This window comes from Bos grunniens, chromosome 17 (assembly GCF_055505025.1).
Source record: "Bos grunniens cultivar Pamir isolate PY7600 chromosome 17, Bosgru_T2T1.0, whole genome shotgun sequence".
Lineage (NCBI taxonomy): Eukaryota > Metazoa > Chordata > Mammalia > Artiodactyla > Bovidae > Bos > Bos grunniens.
The window spans coordinates 29,509,128-29,534,711 of record NC_141181.1 but is presented as its reverse complement, the minus strand read 5'-3'; the positions used below and the strand labels follow the sequence as shown (position 1 = coordinate 29,534,711).

Genomic DNA, 25,584 nt, shown 5'->3' with positions numbered 1-25,584 from the left:
AGATGACTGTAGCAGTGCCTGGTCCAGTGTTGGAATCGCCTTGACAACAGCCTTGTAGGTGGTCACCTGCTGCTACTTAAATAGTTAGCCTGACAGGAAGTTGGAAAGCAGCCCATTCTATTATGTGGTAGCTTTTCATATTGGAAACTCTTTACATTGAGTTGGTATTGTTATCCCTATGAATTTCTACCCATGGGCTCTGCCCTCTGGAGCCAAGGTCTGCAAAGTATTTGCTGACAGCAATTATGTTTGCTCTAATTTTCTTCTTTTTCCAGGAAACACATCTCTAGTTCTGAGTTATATGTCATATGTGGGACAAAGGTCAAGTGAAAGAAAGAAAATAATGTGCTGTGGCTTATTATTAGAACTCAAGGAGTTGGAATTTATCCTGGGTCATCAAATGTAAGCTTCTCAACCTTTTTGAGTCAACAGCATGTCCTCATTAGTCCCTAATTGTAGATTAGAAGAGCTTATATCAAATATAATCATTGAGCTTTGTAATTCAAGAACTCTAGTTGCAGCACATCTTTAATTTTTAGCTTGTGAAAAGACTAGCCATACTAAAAGAAATCAAATGCCATGAATTGTAACATGAGTGGGAGATTCAGTGAAATAAGAGGTGAGACCTTTTGCTTATAAAGACTGTGGTCTGAGACACCTAGATTAACATCAGAATCTATAGACTTTATATTGCACTAAAATGCAATAAAATTTTACTCAATATTATAGCTTTGTTATAAAAAATAAAATTCTTAACAGTTATTTAACTCCATCCTTAAAAGAAAATGTCTCTTCACATCTCTTCCAGTATTAGTTAAAATTCCAGGAAACAACTGATATGCTAGGATATTCTTAGCTACGATTTAAATTAGATTTGGGAAAGTTGTACCATTTCCAAGTGGTTTGTGGACTATAAAAATATAAGTTTACTTGATTTTTAATTTAAATTTAAATCCTAGAAGGCTCTCTTCTCTTTATTCTCTAGAAAACCTAGTACATGAATGGTGCTTTTTTAAATATCTACTAATATAATTGTCTTCATGAATTCAAAGTACAAAATTACAGATTTTCTAAAAACAGGGGCAAATGAATACATACATTTATCTGGCAAATCTAGCTACACAGATGCTGATGTTTGTTCAAAAACTGATGTACCTAGAGTCAGAAGTATTTTTAACAGTCTAAGAAACCAAAGACAAATAGACTTAAAATGGAATTTTGTTACAAATTGCTTTGCGTCTGGTGGGATTTTTGATTTCTGACCATAACTAGGTTTGGCTTTATGTAAATTTGCTCCTTAAAGGCCTCAATATGTATAGGCCTATAGCCATTTATTCACTTACCCATTACACATCATACTACCTAGTGAGAACTGGCGAAAAGTGGATTGTATTCACTAGATTGCCCATGGGAAGGAGTAGGTCCAGTGAAAACATTTTTGCCAAGTGTTTGCTATTTATTTACTAGGATGATAGCAGTGTTAAGGTTGGAGGATATGTGCATATGCATGTTAAAATTAAATTTGGTGCTTAGGTTGTTGTTTTATACAATGATTTATTCTGTTTATTTAGAATCCTCTACATCCTAGGTATCTTGCCATATGTTAGGATGTAAAAATGAATAAGATAGTTGCTGCTCCACATTGTGACTGGTGAAACCAATGCTCAAAGAACTAGTAATACACATGTTATCTTATAGGATGTAAAAAATATTGTTGTAATATAACATAGCATATTGTGACATAGGAGAAAATTTCAAATACAAGTTCCAGGTTGAGTGGAAGACTTTGAAGCTATGTAAGGATCCGCCTGCAATGCAGGAGACCTGGATTCAATCTCTGGGTCTGGAGGATCCCTTGGAGAAGTGAATGTCTGCCCACTCCAGTATTCTTGCCTGGAGAATTCCATGGACAGAGGAGCCTGATGGGCTACAGTTCATGGGGTTGCAAAGAGTCGGACACAACTGAGTGACTAACACTTTCACTTCACCTTTTCATGCTGAACCATACAGAAAATTTTTTTAAAGTGTAAAATGAAATTAGCCCACTCTCTCAAAATCTTTTGTTTTCCACATGTTTCTTCTTTTAAATAAAATATATTGTTTATTTCTTCCTAGCTTTCTGAGCATCTTACTTTTGTTTTAAAGCATTCCATAAACTTTTTCAGGGAACTTTCTTGGAGGAAAGAAAATTTTGAACTGGAGCTTGAAGAAATGAAAATTTTCTGAGCAGGAAGGAGCACAAAAATACTCCAGGTATAGGGACTTGCTTGTGCAAGGCAGGAAGCTGTGATCTGAATTTGGGAATTGGGAAACACTGGGCTGCTTACTGGGGTGTGAGAAGGGAAATGGGAACAGATGCAGCTAGGAAAAACATTGAAGCCAGGCTATTAAGCATCTAATGTACATCCTTGGGTAGCAGAGAAACAGCAGAGGTGGTTTTTTTTTTTGGTAATTTAATGGCTGTGCTGGGTCTTCATAGCTGTGCAGGCTTTTCCCCATTGTGGAGAGTGGGAGCTACTTTCTAGTCGTGATGTGCCGGCTTCTCACTGTGGTGGCTTCTCTTGTTACAGAACACAGGCTCTAGGGTGCTTGGGCTTCAGTAGCTGCGGTTCCTGGGCTCTAGAGGAGGATCAATAGTTGTGGTACACAGGTTCGTTGCTCCGTGGCATGTGGGATCTTCCCGGATCAGGAATTTAATCTGGTCTCCTGCATTGGCAGGTGGATTCTTTACCACTGAGCCACCAGGGAAGCTCCAAAAGGTTTTAACATTCTTACCCTTAATTATTTATAAATAACTTCAGATTTACAGAAAAATTGTGAGTATTAATATAAGGAACACATATATATATCTCCTTTACTCAGATTCACTTATTGTTAATATTTTGTCCCATTTGCTTTTTTATTTGATCTCTCTCTCATAATACATACATACATAAGTGTGTGTACACATATACATACACATACGTTTTCCTGTACCACTCAAGAGTAAGTGGAATCATGATCCTCTTCTCCTAAATACCTTTGTGTGTTTTTCATAGAAATAGGGATGCCCTCTTCATAACCACACAACAGTTACCAGCTTTAGTAAATTGAACACTGATATAATACTTTTTAATCTAACTTGGGATTCATATGCCAGTTTTGTCTACTGAAACAATAACATGTTTTAATAGCATTTTGCGCCTTCCAGGACAAGATCCAGTCTAAGATAAAGAATCACATTTAGTTATTATGTCCTTTTACTCTTTTAATCTAGAACACTCTATAGCCTTTCTTTGACTTTTATAGCATTAATAGTTTTAAATATTATAGCCTTTTTAAAAAATAGAACTATCCTTTTTTTGGTGCTGGAGAGTTTATATAGGGGGTTACATAATCAGATCTGAATTTTAGAAAATGTTGTTCAAGAGGTAATCTTAAAGATGGACCAGAAGGCAAAGGACAATGAATATGGCAATGAAATAGGGCTTCCTAGGTAGCACTTCCCTGGTGACTCAACAGTAAAGAATCTGCTTGCAGTGGGAGACCTGGGTTTGATCTCTGGGTTGGGAAGATCCCCTGGAGGAGGGCATGGCTACCCACTCTAATATCCTTGCCTGGAGAAATCCCCATGGACAGAGGAGCCTGGAGGGCTACAGTCCATGGGGTCGCAAAGAGTCGGACACTACTGAGCAACTACGCACAGCACAGCACAGGTAGCACTAGTGGTAACGAATCTACCTGCCAATGCAGGAGACACAAGAGATGCAGCTTTGATCCCTGGATCGGAAAGGTCATCTGGAGAAGGAAATGGCAACCCACTCCAATATCCTTGCCTGGAAAATCCCATGGACAGAGGAGCCTGGTGGGCTACAGTCCATGGGGTCACAAAGAGTCTGACCCAACTGTGCGCGCGCGCGCGCGCGCACACACACACACACACACACACACACACACAGACAATTTTTTGGCCAGTATTCCCTTCTTGGTAGGCAGAGATCAGGGTCAGAGCCTGGCCAGTATCCCTGAAAGTTGGCACAGGCATAGGAATGGAGAGAAAGCAAATCAAAATGTTTGAGTCCTGGGTTAGGCTGCTTCAGAAAGAAAAGAATAGTCTGAAACACCAGGTCCATGGGAGTTGGTGGAGAAACAAGACCAAGATCTAAAACAGTGGGCTAGAATTTTAGATTGTAGCATAAAGCAGATCACATAATGTGAGGATCCTTCTGAAAAAAAAATAGCATTAAATGCATAGTTGAGCTTATAGCATGAAAAGTAAATCCCCAATAAATAAAAGTTAAGATTGAAGAAAAATAAAAAATCTAGGCATGAACTGAATTCTAGCAAACTTCAAAGGAGATTTCTGGTGGATGCAGGAAGTTAAGCCTTGAGTGCCAGTGAAGCAAGGGATAGAAAAGGGGTCAGTGCATAAAGCAAAGGTCATTGAGGGCTATACCTGCCATAAAAGAAAACAAAAATAAAAACAAAACAACTATGGACACTGTGAAGTGATAAGGAAGCTTTCCTATCTTGGCCTGGGCTTTGGATAGAGGGGAAAAAAATTTCTCATGTAGGTTTGGATTTTAATTTATACTGCTTGAATTGTCTAAAAAAATTTTCAGCCTAGAAATCCACATTAAAAGCCAGAGATAACACAGATTTGCCCAATAGAAGCAAATGACCTTCTTTGGAGAACCATAAGTTCAATGTGATCTATGCAAAGATTCCTACAGATAAAGCCTTGCTGAAGAAGAATCCAATCAAAAACTATAAAGCACATGTGGAGGAGAGGGACTCCACTGTAAGAATCCACAGAGACAATAAGAGCAAACTTAAATTCCCAGATATTTGAGATAATGGAACTACTGACTTAAGATTATAAAATAAACATTTAAAAATGGCTAAAGACGTAAAAGGATTAAACCATAAGAAAAGAATAAGATGCTTGGAGGGTAATACAATTTTGAAAACATGAATAAGATAGAACTTCTAGAAATACAAAATATAGTTATTTGATTTAAAAATTCAGTTAAATAGAAAATTGGCTACAATAGAAGGAAAATTAGTAAATTGGGAAATAGAAAAAAAATATTTAAAAGAGTAAGGGATATGGAGGAATGAGAAGAATTATCTGGAATACCAGATAGAGTAGAGATCATCATAGAGACACAATATTCAAAGAAATAAGAGCTAAGAATTTTCCAGAATGGATGAAAGATATGAATCATCAGATTCTGAAGGCACAAGGGGACCCAAATGAAAATAAATATACACTTAGACACATTGTTTGGAGAAGGCAATGGCACCCCACTCCAGTACTCTTGCCTTGAGAATCCCATGGACGAGGAGCCTGGTAGACTATAATCCATGGGGTCACTAAGAGTCAGACAGGACTGAGCGACTTTACTTTCACTTTTCACTTTCATGCATTGGAGAAGGAAATGGCAACCCACTCCAGTGTTCTTGCCTGGAGAATCCCAGGGACGAGGAACCTGGTGGGCTGCCATCTACAGGGTCGCACAGAGTCGGACACGACTGACGCGACTTAGCAGCAGCAGCAGACACATTGTTGGGGAACTACAAGAAAAAATAATCAAAGGAGAGATATTAAAAGTAATTTAAAGAAATTTAATGTAATCAAAAGAAAAAAGACATTGTCTTTATGTTTTTAAACTTTTGTTGAAATATAGTTGATTTACAATGTTGTGTTAGTTTCAGGTATACAGAAATGTGTATATATATATATCAATTCAGTTCAGTCACTCAGTCGTGTCCGACTCTTTGCAACCCCATGAACTGCAGCATGCCAGGCCTCCCTGTCCATCACCAACTCCCATATATATACACACACATATGTGTATATGTGTATATATTTAAGATTCTTTTCCATTATAAGTTATTATAAAATGCTGAGTATAGATAAAACAGTCTTTAAATATTAGCAACTGACTGATAGCAACAATAGAAGCCAAAAGACAACAAAATAATATTTTCACAATGCTAAGATAAAATAACTGTGAACTACAAAGTCATACACTGATAATCACTAAAGAACATGAGGGGCATAAGAAACATTTCTGGACATATAAGCACTCATATGTAGATTTGTATTTTATTCATTTTTGTGACCGCACCATACAGCTTGCAAGATCTTAGTTCTCTGATCAGGTGCTGAGCCTGTGCCCCGTCCAGCGGAAGCACAGAGCCTTAACCACTGGACCACCAGGGAATTCCCTACAACCAACTCTTCTTAATAAAATAATTTATAAAGGATGTACTTCAGGAAGAGAAAATTTTTATGCAGAAAGTTTAAGTGTAAGAAAGAATGGACAAGTTGTTAAACATGTAGCTGAATAAATACATAATTGAATAAATCACAAAATTATAATGTCTGATTTTATGTTAATAAAAAGAACTAAAATTTGGACAACAATTACATGTAAAATGAAGGAGAGATGATCAAACGGATGTTAAAGGGATCTAAGGTTCATCTGTTTAAAATTAGAGCAATTGATTAATTTTAATTTGAATATAGATGTTTTTAAAACTTAAACACTAAGAGGGTGGTTATAAGGTATATATACTGTCCAAAACATTAGTGAAAGGAAGTAGGAATAATGATTGATCCAAGAGAAGGCTAGAATTTTTTTAAAAAGAAAAACAGGAACAACACTAAAAAGAAAGGCAAGGACAAGATGTAAATGAAGACAAGAGAAATAACTAGATATATCAAAATTATAATACATACAAGTGGACTAAATATTCCAGCTTAAAGATTGAGATTCTCAATTGGATTGAGAAAAAAATGATAATCTTACCATCTTTATAAGTAACATACCTAAAATTTAAGAGCATATTTTGAAGTATAAGGGTTAAAAATAAAATCAACAAATTTGACAGCTGTATTCTCTAAATTAATATCAAACAAAATATTTTTTAAGGAATGAAGTATCATAAGGGATTAAATAATGAAAGGACAATTCCCAGGACAATATAACAATTTTTAATTTAAATAGGGCTAATAACATAGCTTTAAATTATATAACAAAATTTGACAGAATTGTATTGGGAGAGATAGGTGTAGGAGGAAGTTATATTTGAAATGAGTACCTGTGAAACCTCTAATTAGAGATCTTGAAGGGAGTCGGATATAACTGGTCTGTATCTCTAGAGAGAGGTTAGATTTTAAGTCTAAACATTTGAAAGTAAAAGACTGTATTACTCCAAGTTCAATAGATTCTGAGCTTCTTGAGGAGAATTATATATTTAACTTTGTAAGGCCCTTGTGCTTACCACAGTGTCATATACAAGTACTCAATAAAGATTAAATCAACTATATTCTAATAGATAATGATTTTTTTAGGTTGTGCACAGTTTTAGATCTCAGTTCAGTCGCTTGGTCATGTCCAACTCTTTGCAACCCCATGAATCGCAGCACGCCAGGCCTCCCTGTCCATCACCAACTCCTGGAGTTCACTCAGACTCATGTCCATCGAGTCAGTGATGCCATCCAGCCATCTCATCCTCTGGCGTCCCCTTCTCCTCCTGCCCCCAATCCCTCCCAGCATCAGAGTCTTTTCCAATGAGTCAACTCTTCGCGTGAGGTGGCCAAAGTACTGGAGTTTCAGCTTCAGCATCATTCCTTCCAAAGAAATCCCAGGGCTGATCCCCTTCAGAATGGACTGGTTGGAGCTCCTTGCAGTCCAAGGGACTCTCAAGAGTCTTCTCCAACACCACAGTTTAAAAGCATCAATTCTTCGGCATTCAGCTTTCTTCACAGACCAACTCTCACATCCATACATGACTACTGGAAAAACCATAGCCTAGATGGACCTTTGTTGGCAAAGTAATGTCTCTGCTCTTTAATATGCTATCTAGGTTGGTCATAGCTTTTCTTCCAAGGAGTAAGCATCTTTTAATTTCATGGCTGCAGTCACCATCTGCAGTGATTTTGGAGCCCAGAAAAATAAAGTCTGACACTGTTTCCACTGTTTCCCCATCTATTTCCCGTGAAGTGATGGAACCAGATGCCATGATCTTCATTTTCTGAATGTTGAGCTTTAAGCCAACTTTTTCACTCTCCTCTTTCACCTTCATCAAGAGGCTTTTGAGTTCCTCTTCACTGTCTGCCATAAGGGTGGTGTCATCTGCATATCTGAGGTTATTGATATTTCTCCCGGCAATCTTGATTCCAGCTTGTGTTTCTTCCAGTCCAGCGTTTCTCATGATGTACTCTGCATAGAAGTTAAATAAGCAGGGTGACAATATACAGCCTTGACGTACTCCTTTTCCTATTTGGAACCAGTCTGTTGTTCCATGTCCAGTTCTAACTGTTGCTTCCTGACCTGCATACAGATTTCTCAAGAGGCAGGTCAGGTGGTCTGGTATTCCCATCTCTTTCAGAATTTCCCACAGTTTATTGTGAAAGTCAAAGGCTTTGGCATAGTCAATAAAGCAGAAATAGATATTTTTCTGGAACTCTCTTGCTTTTTCGATGATCCAATGGATGTTGGCAATTTAATCTCTGTTTCCTCTGGATATTCCTTTAGGAATATTGTAATTCAGTTGAAAGATTTTTTTTTTTAACCCAGTAACTTGAGAAAGAGCAATTATTAATTGTCCATAATGAAAGCTAAATTGCCGTGGTATCTGGGTGAAAAGAAAGTTCAACAGAGATGTGAGGTGTTGGAGAAAGCTGTACATAGGTGAAATTATAGTTGGTTCTTGAAAAAAATGGGCATCTTTGGTTGAAAAAAGAGGGAAGAGAACATTTTGGTTTGAGGAATTAACATAAATTATTCAGAAGTAGAAATTATTGCGTGTATTTGTGTGACAGTGATGATGGTAGTTTCACTGAGATTTAAGTATTGAGGAGTGGTAAGAGAAAAAGCTGGATAGATGGTTTTATGAAGTTATATAGGATCTTAAACTTGTTGTTAAGGGTATTGGGATTGCTTCAGCTCAGTTCAGCCGCTCAGTCATGTCTGACTCTTTGTGACCCTGTGGACTGCAGCATGCCAGGCCTCCCTGTCCATCACCAACTCCTGGAGTTTACTCAGACTCATGTCTGTTGAGTCGGTGATGCCATCCAACCATCTCATCTTCTGTTGTCACCTCCTCCTCCCACCTTCAATCTTTCCTAGCATCAGGGTCTTTTTAAATGAGTCAGTTCTTTGCATCAGGTGGCCAAAGTATTGGAGTTTCAGCTTCAGCATCAGTCCTCCCAATGAACACTCAGGACTGATCTCCTTTAGGATGGACTTGTTGGGATTGCTTATGAGGTAATAAAGAATTATGGCTGGCCTGGCATAATATTTTAAGCTATTTCTATGAATAATCTGGAAGTAATGTATGAGAGGGCTTGGAAGAAGAAGAGAATGGTAAGCAGGAAAATCTGTTAAAAATATATTTAAATTAATTCAGGTATAAACTCATAAGGTCCAGGGCTAAGGTAAAACCAGGGAAATGGAAAAAATGGGATAAATTTGAGAGGCATTTAAAAATGACAAAGTTTGGTTTGATTGGGTATAAACAAAACTAGAAATATGTCAAAGTTAAGCCTAGAATCATGGTAGTATCCTGGACAAATGACTAATGTGAAGAAGAGTCAATAATTTATAAATTCAAATTTAGAGATCATAAGGACCTTAGATCAATAACCCCCTATACACAAATGACACCACCCTTATGGCAGAAAGTGATGAAGAACTAAAGAGCCTCTTGATGAAAGTGAAAGAGGAGAGTGAAAAAGTTGGCTTAAAATTCAACATTCAGAAAACTAACATCATGGCATCTGGTCCCATCACTTCATGGCAAATAGATAGGGAAACAATGGAAACAGTGAGAGACATTATTTTGGGGGTCTCCAAAATCACTGTAGATGGTATCTGCAGCCATGAAATTACTTGCTCCTTGGAAGAAAAGCTATGAGAAACCTAGACAGCATATTAAAAAGCAGAGGCATTACTTTACCAACAAAGATCCGTCTAGTCAAAGCTATGGTTTTTCCAGTAGTCATGTATGGTTGTGAGAGTTGTACTATAAAGAAAGCTGAGCACCGAAGAATTGATGCTTTTGAACTGTGGTGTTGGAGAAGACTCTTGATAGTCCCTTGGACTGCAAGGAGATCCAACCAGTCCATCCTAAAGGAAGTCAGACCTGAATATTCATTGGAAGGACTGATGCTGAAGCTGAAGCTCCAATACTTTAGCTACTTGATGTGAAGAACAGACTCATTAGAAAACATCCTGATGCTGGGAAAGATTGAAGGCGGGAGGAAAAGGGGATGACAGAAGATGAGATGGTTGGATGGCAGCATCAATGCAATGGACATGGGTTTGAGTAGGCTCTGGGAGTTGGTGATGGACAGAGAAGTCTGGCATGCCGCAGTCCATGGGGTCACAAAGAGCTGGACATGACTGAGTGACTGAACTGAAAGGACCTTAGATCCCTGGGTCGGGATGATCCCCTGGAGAAGGGAAATGCTACCCACTCCAGTATTCTGGCCTGGAGAATTCCATGGACTGTATAGTCCATGGGGTCTCAAAGAGTCAAACATGACTGAGAGACTTTCACTTCGCTTCACTTCAAGGGCTTTAAAAGTTATACTCACAGACACTTATTTTCAAAGATGAGGAAGCTAACATCAGAAAGTTTATGTAATTAGTTCATGGTCATCTTAGTGATTAGCTTTGAGAAAATGACTAGAATCCATGAAGAGATACTCTGAGCAGTTGGGATTGTGCTGCTGGTGGGAATTCATCATTGGATGGATAGGTCTGAGGAGTCATCTGAAAGGCAGAGACATGCAAATGGATATACTCTCCAAAGAGAGATTACCAACAGACAAGAGAAGAGAAATGATGAATGATAAAGTCATAAGGAATCTCCACTGTTAGGAATTCAAACTAGAAGGGAGATGGCTCCCAAAGGAGTTCGGGAAGGATCACATATGAGGACAATCAGAAGTGGCCAGATCCAGATCCTGTAGTGTGTTGCCCTTATGATACATTCAGTCTTTTGTTACTTATTTTATTTTGCATAAAACTCAGTATCCTACTGCATTTTTATGTAAACACTATCACATATTCTGTCAATACTTTATTTCTTGTTGATTTTCTTCCTAAGTATGTCCCTTTATTTCTTTGATTATTAATATTTAATAAGCAAACATGAACTAACATTTCATATTTGAAACATTGACAAAAATCTACCTATGTCCTGCTCTTCCATCCCATCTCTGACTCACTACAAATATAAGCACTATTTTTTTGCATTTTTTATAGTTTTACCACTATATGTATATATATATATACACCTGCTAAATGAATTTCATAGTTACTTTTTTACTTTAAAGGGGATATTGTTGTTGTTGTTCAGTCGTTAAGTCATGTCCAACTCTGCAACCCCATGGGCTGTGGTACGCCAGGCTTCCCTGTCTTTTCCTATCTCCCAGAGTTTGCTAAAACTCATGTCCATTGAGTCCATGATGCCATGCAACCATCTAGTCCTCTGTTGTCCTCTTCTCCTCCTGCTCTCAATCTTTCCCAGCATCATGGTCTTTTCCAATGAGTTGGCTCTTTGTATCAGGTGGCCAAAAGATTGGAGCTTCAGCTTCAGCATCAGTCCTTTCAATGAATATTCAGCACTGATTTCCTTTAGGATGGATTGGTTTGATCTCCTTGCTGTTCAAGGGACTCTCAAGAGTCTTCTCCAGCATCACAGTCTGAAAGCATCAGTTCTTTGGTGCTCAGTCTTCTTAACTCTCACATCCTATTTGACTTCAGGAAAAACCATAGCTTTGACTATATGGACCTTTTTTGGCAAGTGATGTCTCTGCTTTTTAATATGCTGTCTAGGTTTGTCATAGCTTTTCTTCCAAGGAGCAAGCGTCTTATAATTTCATGGCTGCAGTCACCCTCCATAGTGATTTTGGAGCCCAAGAAAATAAGGTCTGTCATTATTTCCTTTTTTTCTCCTTCTATTTGCCATGAAATGATAACACCAAATGCCATGATCTTAACTTTTTGAATCCTAAGTTTTAAGCCAGCTTTTTTCCTCTCCTTTTTCACCTTTATCAAGAGGCTCTTTAGTTTCTCTTTGCTTTCTGCCATTAGATATGCATCATCTGCATATCTGAGGTTTTGGAACTTACTTTTTCACACAGTATTATGTTTAAGATTCATCCATATGGGGGCTTCCCTGGTGGTCCAGTGGCTAAGACTCCAAACTCCCAATGGAAGGAGTCCAGGTTCGATCCCTGGTCAGGGAACTGATACCACATGCCCCAACTAAGACCCAGCACAGCCAAAAAATAAAGATTCATCCATATTGTCATATGTAGCTGTAGTCCATTCATTTTTACTGCTCTGTAATATTTCATATATGACCATATGCCTCACTTTATTTTCCTATATCCAGAAATAGGAAAATTTCCACTTAGCCTATTTCCAGATAGTTTATTTTGAATAGTGCTTCTATGAACATTCTTGTGCTTGTCCCATAGTGTATATTGCAAGGACTTCTATTGGGTATATATCTACTTACATTCATTTAAAACTCTCTTTGTGAAACATAACACATTAGAATGGCATTAGGTGAATTTTCTGACTGTGGAAATTCAAGTCTAAAATAATCAGCATCTTTTCCTAAGGTGAAATATTCAATTACCACCCTAGGAGCCTTATATAGTGCACACTCTAGATAAGGGCTATTTACAAAATGTTTTCTTGGGGAGCAAAATTATAAGCTGGAGTTGGTCACTGATTTTTTTTTCCACTGACCCAATTTAATGTCAATGCTATTTTCAGGATACAAAAGGAAAACTGAGGGCCAGAGGCAAGGAAGACAGGTAACAGGTTAACTGAAGCTTAGCACTGCTTGGCAGCTAGTCCAGAAAAATTCACCTTCATCTTATTTGAGGGTCCTCTTACCTTCCCTAGCAGCCCTCCTTGTGTGAGGGTGAACAATATGAACAAAAAGAAAGAAGGAGAAGGGCTCTGTCAGCTCTGTTCACTCAGAATCGGTTGATTGTCTGCCAAGAAAAGTTTCTCATTTTCAAGAGGTTCTGAGCTTAAAATTCTCATCTCTTTGTGAACACACAAGAAAGAACTCTTCTCTGGCCAGGGATCCTACATGTGTGTATGTGTGTGCACAGAGGCACAGGCAGACGTGCAAAGAAAAAGTGAACACTGGACAGACCCAGAAGCTATACTGCCATTCTCTTTATTATCATTTTCTACTTTTGAAGTGTAACAGATATATTTTCACTTAAATATAAATTGTTAGTATACCATAAATATCAGTCACCTTGTTGCTAAAACTTCCCACTCATTTTTACTTGTAGTAATCTAGATTGAAAATCTACTTAGATTTTTAAGTCAAACCTCCTAATTTCCTGCTTTTACCAAACGTCTTAGCCTTTGTGCCCAATGACAGTTTACTCCCTTTCACACCCATCTCACAGGGTTGTCATGATGAAAGAGAAAGAATGGGTATCTGGTTATCTGTGGATGCAGAAATGGAGGACCATCCAAAGGGGTCAGTGAATCAGCAGTGTGACGTAAGCCATATTGGCTTTCAGTGGGGTCTTCTTCGACCAGATCTTTAGGGAAGAATTTTGTGGTCTGTAATTTCTAGTTATTTGCTATACTCCTATTTTCTTCTTGGGAAATGGATTTTTTAAAAAGTTGAATAGTATACACATGGCATGCGTTTCGGTGGAGCATGGTGCCAATGCATTACCAATTATTCCAAGCCCACACACAAAACATACATAAAGAAAGTATTGTTTCTGAATTGCAATGTGCATTATACAAGGAGATATTTAAATCAGGATGGAAACAGCAGAGGTTTCTTCTTTCTTTGGACAGTACTATAAGGCATAAGAATTCCCTTACTATGTCAAACGAGGGTACATTTCTCAATTTGTTTACCACCTCCATTGAAAGGGCTGGATGTAAATTGTATTCAAAAGGTCTGTGCCTACAAGTACATTTCTGTAGAGTAGATATTATTTTGAAATTCTCTGTGCAACACCTATTCAGGATTTATCTGAGCATATTGTTAATATTTAAGTTTTCTAGACTCAGTCCTATGAAATAATATTGCTATCATTGCATGTTTACCCATGTCCAATTTCCTTTAAAAAATATGAAAATTTGACTGCAAATAGAGTAGAAAAGGTGAATTCTTCTTGTAGGAAAAGCATTAACTGGAACATTCTGATTCTTGAAAATTAGTACAGCAATTTTTTTTAACAGATAAAAGAACCTCTTATCTTATGAAGAGCTGCGTTAATTACAGCCTGAAATTCTGTTTCATGCATCCTCTTTCAGAGCCAAGGAGAAAGCAGAAAAGATGTGTGTTGTTGGAAGTCTGTACTCCATTTTCTTTTTTCTTTTTGTAAAATAGCTTTCTGAAAGGTAAATAGTACAGAAATGCCATGAGTTTAGGTGAAACACAGTGCCAAAGCAATACTAATTTTTCCAACAACAGTAGCTATAACTTTAAAAGCAGAAAACAAATTCCAGTGTTATGAGTAACTTTGCTGATCATAATGAAAGAAGATGAAATTTAATGTCAATAGCAGTATGAGTGTAGGAGGTAATTCTATTTCATTTTATTTTCAGAAAAAACAGAAATGGAACATGGTGATACAAGCAAATCAAATACAAGCAAATGAAAAAATCCAGGTAAAGAGTGTAGACATATCTTTGATCTACATTAAGACCATAAGCTTTGGATTCAGAGCTATAAAAAGCAGTTTTCATTTTCATTTAAATTATGTTAAGACCTACAGTTCCCTTATTTCCTCACATTATCCTTTTTGGGTGATAGTGATCAACTAAATACACGGCTATATAAGAGGGACATGGGAATAATCTATTGAGCAGATATTCTCTATAATGGCAATACTATTGTACACGCAAAGTTCACCATGCTTCCTGTTTTCTTTGCCCCTCTTCATGAGCTTTGTCCCCTTTCCTATTTAGCAACAACCCTTGCCCAAGCTTTGTCCAATGATTGGTTTAAGTCCAGTATACGTGTGCATACAAGCCTGCTATATAGTGGTGGTGTCTACATGCTTAGTGTTAGGGGTAAATTCTTTCATTTTTTAATGCATCTAAAAAGAAGCCATGATATTTGTATGCACTAGTACTAGAGACTACACTCTCCATAACACATCCAGGAAAAAGATCAGGTCAAATGGAATACTTAAAAGATATGAAAGAATTTAAAGTAGCAGCTGCTGCTGCTGCTAAGTTGCTTCAGTCATGTCCGACTCTGTGCAACCCCATAGATGGCAGCCCACCAGTCTCCCCCGTCCCTGGGATTCTCCAGGCAAGAACACTGGAGTGGGTTGCCATTTCCTTCTCCAATGCATGAAAGGGAAAAGTGAAAGTGAAGTTGCTCAGTCGTGTCTGACTCTTAGCAACCCCATGGACTGCAGCCTACCAGGCTCCTCCGTCCATGGGATTTTCCAGGCAAGAGTACTGGAGTGGGGTGCCATTGCCTTCTCCAAAAGTAGCAGCAAGCAAGTCTAATTCTATGAGATAAAACACAAGTAACAAAATGGCAATGCACTCCAGTATTCTTGCCTAGAGAATCCTGTGGACAGAGGAGCCTGGTGGGCTGCTGTTTATAAGGTCGCACAGAGTCGGACATGACTGAAGTGACTTAGCATGCATGCATGCATGCATTGGAAAAGGAAATGGCAACCCACTCCAGTATTCTTGCCTGGAGAATCCCAGGCACAGAGGAGCCTGGTGGGCTGTCGTCTATGGGGTCGCATGGAGTTGGACGTGACTCAAGCAATCACGATGATGTGATCACTGACCTAGAGCCAGACATCCTGGAATGTGAAGTCAAGTGGGCCTTAGAAAGCATCACTATGAACAAAGCTAGTGGAGGTGATGGAATTCCAGTTGAGCTATTTCAAATCCTGAAAGATGATGCTGTGAAAGTGCTACACTCAATATGCCAGCAAATTTGGAAAACTCAGCAGTGCCCACAGGACTGGAAAAGGTCAGTTTTCATTCTAATCCCAAAAAAAGGCAATGCCAAAGAATGCTCAAACTACCGCACAATTACACTCATCTCACACACTAGTAAAGTAATGCTCAAAATTCTCCAAGCCAGGCTTCAGCAATACGTGAACCATGAACTTCCACATGTTCAACCTGGTTTTAAAAAAGGCAGAGGAACCAGAGATCAAATTGCCAACATCCACTGGATCATCGAAAAAGCAAGAGAGTTCCAGAAAAACATCTGTTTCTGCTTTATTGACTCTGCCAAAGCCTTTGACTGTGTGGATCACAATAAACTGTGGAAAATTCTGAAAGAGGTGGGAATACCAGACCACCTGACCTGCCTCTTGAGAAACCTATATGCAGGTCAGGAATCAACAGTTAGGATTGGACATGGAACAACAGACTGGTTCCAGATAGGAAAAGGAGTACGTCAAGGCTGTATATTGTCACCCTGCTTATTTAACTTCTATGCAGAGTACATCATGAGAAACACTGGGCTGGAAGAAGCACAAGCTGGAATCAAGATTGCCGGGAGAAATATCAATAACCCCAGATATGCAGCTGACACCACCCTTATGGCAGAAAGTGAAGAAGAACTCAAAAGCCTCTTGATGAAAGTGAAAGAGGAGAGTGAAAAAGTTGGCTTAAAGCTCAACATTCAGAAAACAAAGATCATGGCATCTGGTCCCATCACTTCATGGGAAATACATGGGGAAACAGTGTCAGACTTTATTTTTCTGTGCTCCAAAATCACTGCAGATGGTGACTGCAGCCATGAAATTAAAAGACACTTGCTCCTTGGAAGAAAAGCTATGACCAACCTAGATAGCATATTCAAAAGCAGAGACATTACTTTGCCAACAAAGATCCATCTAGTCAAGGCTATGGTTTTTCCAGTGGTCATGTATGGATGTGAGATTTGGACTGTGAAGAAAGCTGAGCACCAAAGAATTGATGCTTTTGAACTGTGGTGTTGGAGAAGACTCTTGAGAGTCCCTTGGACTGCAAGGAGATCCAACCAGTCCATTCTAAAGGAGATCAGTCCTGGGATTTCTTTGGAAGGAATGATGCTAAAGCTGAAACTCCAGTACTTTGGCCACCTCATGCGAAGAGTTGACTCACTGGAAAAGATTTTGATGCTGGGAGGGATTGGGGGCAGGAGGAGAAGGGGACACCAGAGGGTGAGATGGCTGGATGGCATTACCAACTCAATGGACATGAGTCTGAGTGAACTCCGGGAGTTGGTGATGGACAGGGAGGCCTGGCGTGCTGCAGGGTCACAAAGAGTCGGACACAACTGAGCAACTGAACTGAACTGAAGCGACTTAGCATGCATGCATGCACCAATCTTATTACTCTTCTGTAAAAGTTCTAGGTAAATGAACATGTTGAGTCTGGTAAAATAACTTGAGTCTAATAGGGAATTGAAAGTCATCAAGTTAAAGTCAGTGCCCTTTGGTGCTCAGAATGGGTTCACATTTACAAATGGTGTTACCTGATGTAGTAGAAAGAGCCCCACATACCTAGATTTGAATTTCGGATCTGTGGTTGATTGGCTGGTGACTTTGGCCAAGTGACCTTCTGATCCTCAGTACTTCTCCACAATGAGAGAAAATGAAGTTTAGCTGCAGAGCTGTTGGTAAGGATAGCTATTCATTGGGTAGCTGTTCTATAAAGTGTCTAGAAGGGTGCCTGACACATATGGGCTCAAATGTAAACATATGGGCTCAAAAGTAAGTTGCTTTTGTTTTTACTATTATTATGCATTTTGACACACTGCTTTTCTGTCAAATGCCTCTAATATTATAATGAATATAAAGACCCCATTGAACCTGAAATCATAAGTAAGATAATAAAATGCCTTAAATTTAGAGAACACTTTTGATCCAGAGTACTCAAAATCCTCCCCTTCTAATTTCTCCTCCGATTAGTTTTGTAAAGTGAAAGGAATACTCTTGTGAGCACATCCAGGAGCAGGGGTGAGACGGGATATCACTGCCTGGCTGCACCACTTTTACCAGCCAATCCAGGCTAAGTGAAGGGACAGAACGGCATCAGGAGGAAGGTGGACAAAAGGAAACAAGGAGTGAAGTCTTCACATCTTAGGCCACCAGGGATGTCTCAGAGGATCCCATCCACTTACACATAATGCAAATCAATTTGAGTCACCTGCTGAAAAATAAATAAATAATTTGGAAAATGTTGCAATATATACAGAAGCTAAGAAGGAAGGCAAAGACGTGGGATCCTCTCAAATATCATTTTTAAAAACATTTTGTCCAGAATTAGCCCAGTCATTGCTTCCCTTCTCGGCTTTTCTCAAGCTGTCAAAAGAGAGCCAAACTTAGTTCTTAGTTCCTTCAGGTTTCCTGCTGGCTGCCAAATAGTATGAGGCCCTTCATCTCCTCCCTGGTGTCGCAATCCTTCACAGTTGCTTCATCCACCAACTGCCTCACGCCAACACTTTGCCTACTGTTTTCTTCTCTGTCTCTGCTTCCTGTGTGGCCACTTGGCCAGTCTGCCAGCAGCGGATTGGCCCAGAACAGCAGGCCGTCACGTGACCAAGTCCCAGCCTCTGCGCAGCACCCACGTCTGAATTTCCATGACGCACCTGCTGCCGTCACATTGGCTCTCAAGTAAGTCAGTGGTCAAATCTTTTCCAAAAGTGGTTTTGACAGAGAACAGCTTAAATCACCAAAGATGTTGACAAACGCACTGTTATCTAGGAAAGTGAGTAAAGCAACTCATTTGAAGGACAGGAACAGATAAGGCCCACCTCTTTGTCTCCTTGCCTTTTGACACTGATATTCCTGTGGAGACAAAGGGAAAGAATGGAAAGGAAACAAAGGCAAATCTTTAGCGCTGGCTGTCCCAGGGTTGATTAGGATGCTGATCTGTGTGGCAGGTTTCTAGGTTCTCACCCAACTTCTTGGCTGCTATTCAAAGGATTTAACAGCGCGCTTTGTAAATAGTGGTGTACAAAGCTGTTCTAAAAATAGTACATTTCCAGGGTCTGAATTGGGTGAGTGGAATGAGTGGCAATGACTGTATTGTACAAGACAGATTACAAGCAAGTTACTCGATGGTACTTGATATGCAGGGTTATTCACATCCTTCCTCTGGCTTGGTTAAATAATGCAAACACATTTACCAGCGTACATGATCATTTTGTTTATTTGTGCTCTGGAGAACTCGTGTGTGTTTATGACTGACAAATGTACGTGTTCTATTTTCTGACAATCAAACAAAGCTCTTGCGATGAGGTAAATAGCTGAGTTAAATAGTGGAGCCGACACTCCTGAGAATCGCTGATGTGACACTATGGTGGTTGTTAATGACAGGTTTCCTGCTGTGCTTTCTGCCCGAAAGGATTTTTGCTGAAGGTGGGAATCAACAAGAGGCTCTGATGACTAGGGGGACTGCTGGGTCTGGCTAAAATCTCTCTGGAAACCATGTGCGTGAAAGCTTGTGCCTCATAAGTAATTTTTCACCGAGGGAGCTACTGCTCTTGTTCTTTCTCGCCCTGGCGCCTGTGGTTGGGCTGCTTGGGACCTCAGAGAGTAGCACAGTCCTTGCTGTCAACTACTGCAAAAGGCAGATCAGAGGTACTTTACACAGAAGACTCAGGCTCAGGGAGAGCCCCAACAGAACTTTAAATAAGGACATAATTACCTGAAATGAGATGCTGTGATGTGTTTGCAGTCATTTGAAAGCAAAAGACACCCCTTCTATTTTCAGCTATAAGTGGTGCTTGTTCCTATACATTCTGAGACGAGAAATGTTCTCTTACCAAAATGCAATATAATTATTTCTTACATAAATAGTTGTCTTTCAGGCAGTTTGGAGATGCTCTTTTTTAATATCAGTAACAATGTGGAAAGTCTTAGGTGAAGCCCTAGATTGTTCTGACAGGTCAATTTCCTCTTAGAAGTCAGAAACTGAGAATAGGGACAGCTCTTGAAGGAGTCAGACCAGGGAAACACATTAAAGAGGATTAAAAAAAACCCTCAGCCTGTCACTTTAGCAAACATTTCTCCTACCCAAATTTCATGCCTATAACTTGATACAGTCTTGGGTAGATTGGCTGTGACAGTCCGGAAGTGTACATTTTGACACTCCTCTCTCCCCTACTTTTGTATGACTTTGGGAAAGGTCCAAAAACTCTTCGACTCTCCAGTTTTCTCATCCATGAAATGGTTAGAATAATATCTGCCTCACTGTGAGGATTAAATTAGGTAATGTATGCAATGTTCTTGGCCCATGGTAGTAAATGGGATGCAGTGAGCATTCCTGGACATAGCCTCTCACCTGCCTAATAACATCCTAGTCTCACTCAAAATAGGTATCATCTAATAGGCTGAACACTATTCAAATGTCCAATTCCTTTTGAGAACTACCACCCTCATCATTATTATTTTCCTGGTTGTTGAAGAATGAACAGTCCAGACAGCATTCAATCAGAAGTTCCTGGCATTTGCGTCTTTATCAATATCTAACTGATAATGGGTGTTAGGGCTTACCTGGTGGCTCAGACAGTAAAGAATCTGCTTGCAGTGTAGGAGACCTGGGTTCCATCCATGGGTCAGGAGGATCCCCTGGAGAAGGGAATGGCTACCCACTCCAATATTCTTGCATGGAGAATCCCATGTACAGAGGAGCTTTGTGGGCTACAGTCCATGAGGTCTCTAAGAGTGATACACGACTGAGCAACTAACACAATGGGGGTTAATTTCTCTTTGGAGCTGCCTTGGAAGATAACATAAACCATGATTCCAGCCATGGAATTTCCTCAATCTGGCTTTTATTTCTTATGCAAAGGAATTATGGTTTTTCCCCCCTAATAGGTGGATATTTGCTTACATCCCTAGAGAGTCAGAAAAATGATATAGATTTCATTTCTTGTTTGAGACTGATTTGTTTTCAAACAGATAAAAGAATATAACTGAGTAGATTATTGGAGGGCACATTGTCAAGCGTGAACAAAGTGAGCTCTAAAAGAGCCTAATGCAGTTATAGGGGGATGAAGGCCAGGTAACATCCTCAAAGTCATGGTCACAGCTAAAACCCTTACCCACCATGTTTGTGAAGTTAAGAAGGGCGTATGAGGTGGCTCTATAAATGGAAAGATAAAACTGTGTAAAATAAAGTATAAGTGGTACCTCTGCTAGTGACTATTTTCAAGATTGGCTTTCAGTCTCTGTGCTACAGTGTTCTATAAATTTATTCTACAAAGAAGATGGTTAGTGATCATCATCCAAAGTTAATTAAGTTCCTATAAACAAAATCTCAGCCAAATATGTGAAAATATTGGAATTGACCTTTTTTAAATAAAGCTTTCACATCAGTATACTTAAAAATCATATTGAAAAGACAAAGAATTTTGAAAAATGTCCAACTTTCATTTTCACTGGCCAAACTGAATTAATTCTTCTGTTTTCTCTTCAGAGGGGCACAGTGTTGCCTCTAAGGGGCTTCTCTTCTCAAAGGGATAAAATGTACAGACTCAGCAACTGAAAGAATGACACTTTCAATTCATTTGAGATTTGTTTTGCTTTTCTGTTTTATTGTAAGCCTATCTGCTAATGTGCTGACTGTGTTCTAGGCACTGAGAGGAATTAAAAGCTGTCACTGTGCTAATGGATCTTGTTGAGGGTGAAATGACTTTCATCTGAAAACTATTGTACTCAAGACAGTGTCCATAAGTCTCCAATTAAATTTAATCAACCGCTAGTATAATGCCAGAGATCTACAAGGCTGTGTATGGTTAACAGCAGTAGGCTGATGTGGCAGAGAAGTGGAATTTAGTAAAGGTAGATGAGGGTGGCTGTGGGCTAAATTATGTGCCCCCTAATTCATATGTTAAATTCTAATCCTTATACCTCAGAATGGGACTGTATTTGGTATAGGGTCTTTAAAGAAATAATTAATATGAGTCCATTAGGATGGGCCCTAATCCAATGTGACTAGTATCCTTCTCAAAGAAGATTGAGGATGCAGAGACACATAGAGGAGAGGTCACATGAAGACACAGGGAGAAGACAGTCATCTGCAAGCCCCGAGGAGAGGTCCCAGAAGAAACCAGCTCTGCTGACCCCTTGATCTTGGACTTTTAGCATCCAGAATTGCAAGGAAATAAGTTTATCAGTTTACTGCGTGAGCCACACAGTCTGGGGTACTTTCTTTATTTATGGGAGCCTGTGTAGACTAATACAGTGGCCTTTGAGGATGAGTAAGATTTGCTTAGGTTGAGAAAAGAGGGCAAGTAGGAGAAGGCAATGGCACCCCACTCCAGTACTCTTGCCTGGGAAATCCCATGGATGGAGGAGCCTGGTAGGCTGCAGTCCATGGGGTCGCTAAGAGTCGGACACGGCTGAGCGACTTCACTTTCACTTTTCACTTTCATGCATTGGAGAAGGAAATGGCAACCCACTCCAGTGTTCTTGCCTGGAGAATCCCAGGGACGGGGGAGCCTGGTGGGCTGCCGTCTCTGGGGTCGCACAGAGTCGAACACGACTGAAGTGACTTAACAGCAGCAGCAGCAGGTGCTACACTTCTGTCTTTCCTGTTCTTATTTGGATTTTATTTTCCTTGTTTGTGTCTTTGTCCTACTATTAGGTGTAGAAGTTAGAAGATAGTGGGGAGAAGGGAGATGGGAAAAGAATTTGGGATGGAAGAAGTAAAATCAGAGAATGAATGAGACTGTAGGAGACCAGACTTGTGTTTTATTGGAGACCATCAGATGTGGAAAAGCAACAAAAAGCAGCAACTGTAAAAAGCAGTGAGCAGTTTTAAAACTAAAGGATAGCATTAAGAATAAGAAACTGTAGAGTGGTTAACAGGATTATCAAAAGTCTGAAATTTATCTGCACTCAATAAAAAGGTCTTTATTGCTTACTGGTGGCATCTTGTTAAGTTCAGCCTCTATCTTCTAAAGATAAATCCCAATATTATCATTGTAGTTATGACTTATTTGATATTTATAACACCCCAGGGTTGCCTTCTTGCTACATTATTTTTACACTGTTGAAATAAATTTTTTTACAATGGATATAAATGATGCAAATATAATAAGGAAGCATTTATATCACTAGTAAAGACATGGCTGGGCTACTGAGTCAAATAGAACTTGTCATTCAAGTGAGTCTCATTACCTATTGAATATTTCCCAGTGATTGAGGGGTTTTCAGTTGTGTGAAAACACAGTAGGGACAAACACCAGTGTATGAAGATAAAAAGCTGCCTCAAATCTAAGCTATTAATCCAAACTGATATGTTCTTCCCTTGTGGCTCCGCTGGTAAAGAATCACCTGCAATGTGGAAGACCTGGGTTCAATCCCTGCATTGGGAAGATCCCCTGGAGAAGGGAAATTCTCCACTCCAGTATTCTGGCCTGGAGAATTCCATGGACTGTACAGTCTACGGGGTTGCAAAGCATCGGACACAACTGAGTGACTTTCACTTTCATATATTTTACCACCTGGACATAATTTGTTTTCAGTGTGTAATGTCAAGAAATTTGTATTTAAGTGGCCACGTGCAGATTGTTCGTTCTTAAGGAAAGAGCCTATGTTTGGCCTAACTCCTTTGAGCACTTTAGTCTCAATAGTGACTTTAGAGAAATGTTTCTTTCATTACAATTTTGCAAGTTATGTTGGGGAGTGGGCAGGAAATAGAATTACTGAAGAAGGTTTTTATACTCGCATCTAAACTATTAGGAAAATACTTGGTGTGGAGAACATTTCTCCCTTCAGAACTCTTTTTTTGTTCTCCCAAGGACTAAAAGGTCTGAGTGACTTTAGAGCTCCCTTTAGGGCCAAGGGCTGTTTTCTGCACAAGAAGTTCCTGCCGTGGGCGGCTTACAGCCTCTGGGGGTCATGCCAGGCCTGCCTCACCTGCTGGCTCTGCCGCGTGGGCTCACTCTTGTCCACTCGCTGGTCCAGATTCACACTGTCTATGTATAAAGGGCTTTGATCTGGATACTTTGACCTTCAATTTCTGGGCTGAAGTGGCACTTTAATCAGCTTCTTATAATCAGGGACAGTATTCCTTACTCTCATGCCTGGCTATAGTTCCAGAAATTCCTGGCTGAGCATCTGCTTTCTCAGGAGAAAGAGGTGAGCATGTAAAACATGCGAGTACTTTTCTTTGTATCTCTGTTGATAGTAAAATGCTCAGTACACACTTAATGCATGAAAGAGAGGAAAAAAAGAAAAAATAATAAGGACAGGGAAGGAAGAAAGACAGAAGGAATAAATGTTGGTTCTTTGCACAGTTAGAGGCTTCCCTGATAGCTCAGTTGGTAAAGAATCCACCTGCAATGTGGGAGATCTGGGTTCTCTCCCTGGGTTGGGAAAAGCCCCTGGAGAAGGGAAAGGCTACCCACTCCAGTATTCTTGCCTGGATCATTCCATGGACTGTGTAGTTCATGGGGTTGCAGAGTCAGACACGAGTGATCGACTTTCACTTTTGCACAGTTGCTACACTTGGCAATGTGGTCTGCAGTAGTAGGAAAAAGCCAGCTAAGTCCGTAGCAATTCTGTTTTTAATGTTCTCTTTGACCATTAGCCCCAACCATTATCTCCTCCTAGGGGTTTCCCTGGTGGTTCAGTGATAAAGAATCCACTTGCCAATTCAGGAGATGCGTTTTCAATCGCTGGATTGGGAAGATCCCCTGGAGAAGGAAATGGCAACCCACTCCCTTATTCTTGCCTGGAGAATTCCATGGACAGAGGAACCTGGAGGGCTACAGTCCGTGGGGTCAGAAAAAAGTCGGACACGACTTAGTGACTAAACAACAGTTACCTCCTAACTCACCCACTTCTGTAGAGAATTCTTTTCTCCGTAGAAGGATTGTCCCTGCATTCATATCACCAGACTCAAGGGATTTTCAAAGGGTAGGCAGAAACATTTCAGAGAACACAACAAGAAGTCAAATTTAGGAAGATAAGGAAGGTCTAAAAAGTACACAGCCTGCCTTATTTATCCTAGTGATGTTATTGCCAAATCCTGTGTTAATCCTAATGATTTCCATTTTAGTTATCACACGGCCTTACATGCCCCAGGATATCTGAGTAATTTTCCCCATCTCTTTTCTTAGACTGGCTATATCTCAGATGAAGGAAAAAGAAAAATAACACCCTACTATGTGGCAGATACTGGCTAGGTACCTGTGGAAAACACATTTTGGAATGTCTACACAGTCCACAAGGATCCACTCAGCCACGCTGCTCACCACGGGGTGAGACCCTTTAGTCCTGTTTATGCTCAGTCTATACCCTACAGCCCTAGCTACTCTCCACTGAGAGTGGAGGGAACTCTTGCCATAAGGTAAAGAATCAAATGTTCTTGTGAGACTTAAGAATTGGAGTTATGGATTCCTGCTACCTCTGTGTAAGTGTCTTGGAAAAGGATATATAAGCTCAAAGGCTATGGGTCAGTCAGCTCTGTGGGTCTAGGGGAGATAAAGTGAGTTCTCACACAAAGAGAAAAAAAATCAAATACACAAAAAGAAGCTACAGTGGATCCTGATGACTTTTTATTTCTTGGTCACAACATCATTATAAGGCTTAGCTGA

The 25,584-nt window shown here is 39.7% G+C and overlaps 1 protein-coding gene across 13 annotated transcripts in view; it reads left to right on the top strand.

Moving 5' to 3' along the window:
- JADE1 (jade family PHD finger 1) overlaps positions 1 to 25,584 on the top strand; it is a 299,180-nt gene that overhangs the window by 76,557 nt on the left and 197,039 nt on the right. For 8 of the 13 annotated variants that reach the window (XR_015144264.1, XM_086346719.1, XM_086346730.1 and 5 more), the window contains 2 exons: positions 14,610 to 14,672; positions 18,528 to 18,646. The exons of 2 other annotated variants lie outside the window; for them this stretch is intronic. Coding sequence is in view for 7 of the 11 variants with exons in the window: in XM_086346719.1 (XP_086202845.1) it covers positions 14,610 to 14,672; positions 18,528 to 18,646 (182 nt within the window). In the remaining 4 variants the exon portion in view is untranslated. Of the gene's footprint in view, positions 1 to 2,165; positions 2,254 to 14,609; positions 14,673 to 18,527; positions 18,647 to 25,584 lie in introns of all 13 variants that reach the window. 3 more of the 13 variants (XM_086346734.1, XM_086346727.1, XM_086346723.1) reach the window with 2 other exon arrangements.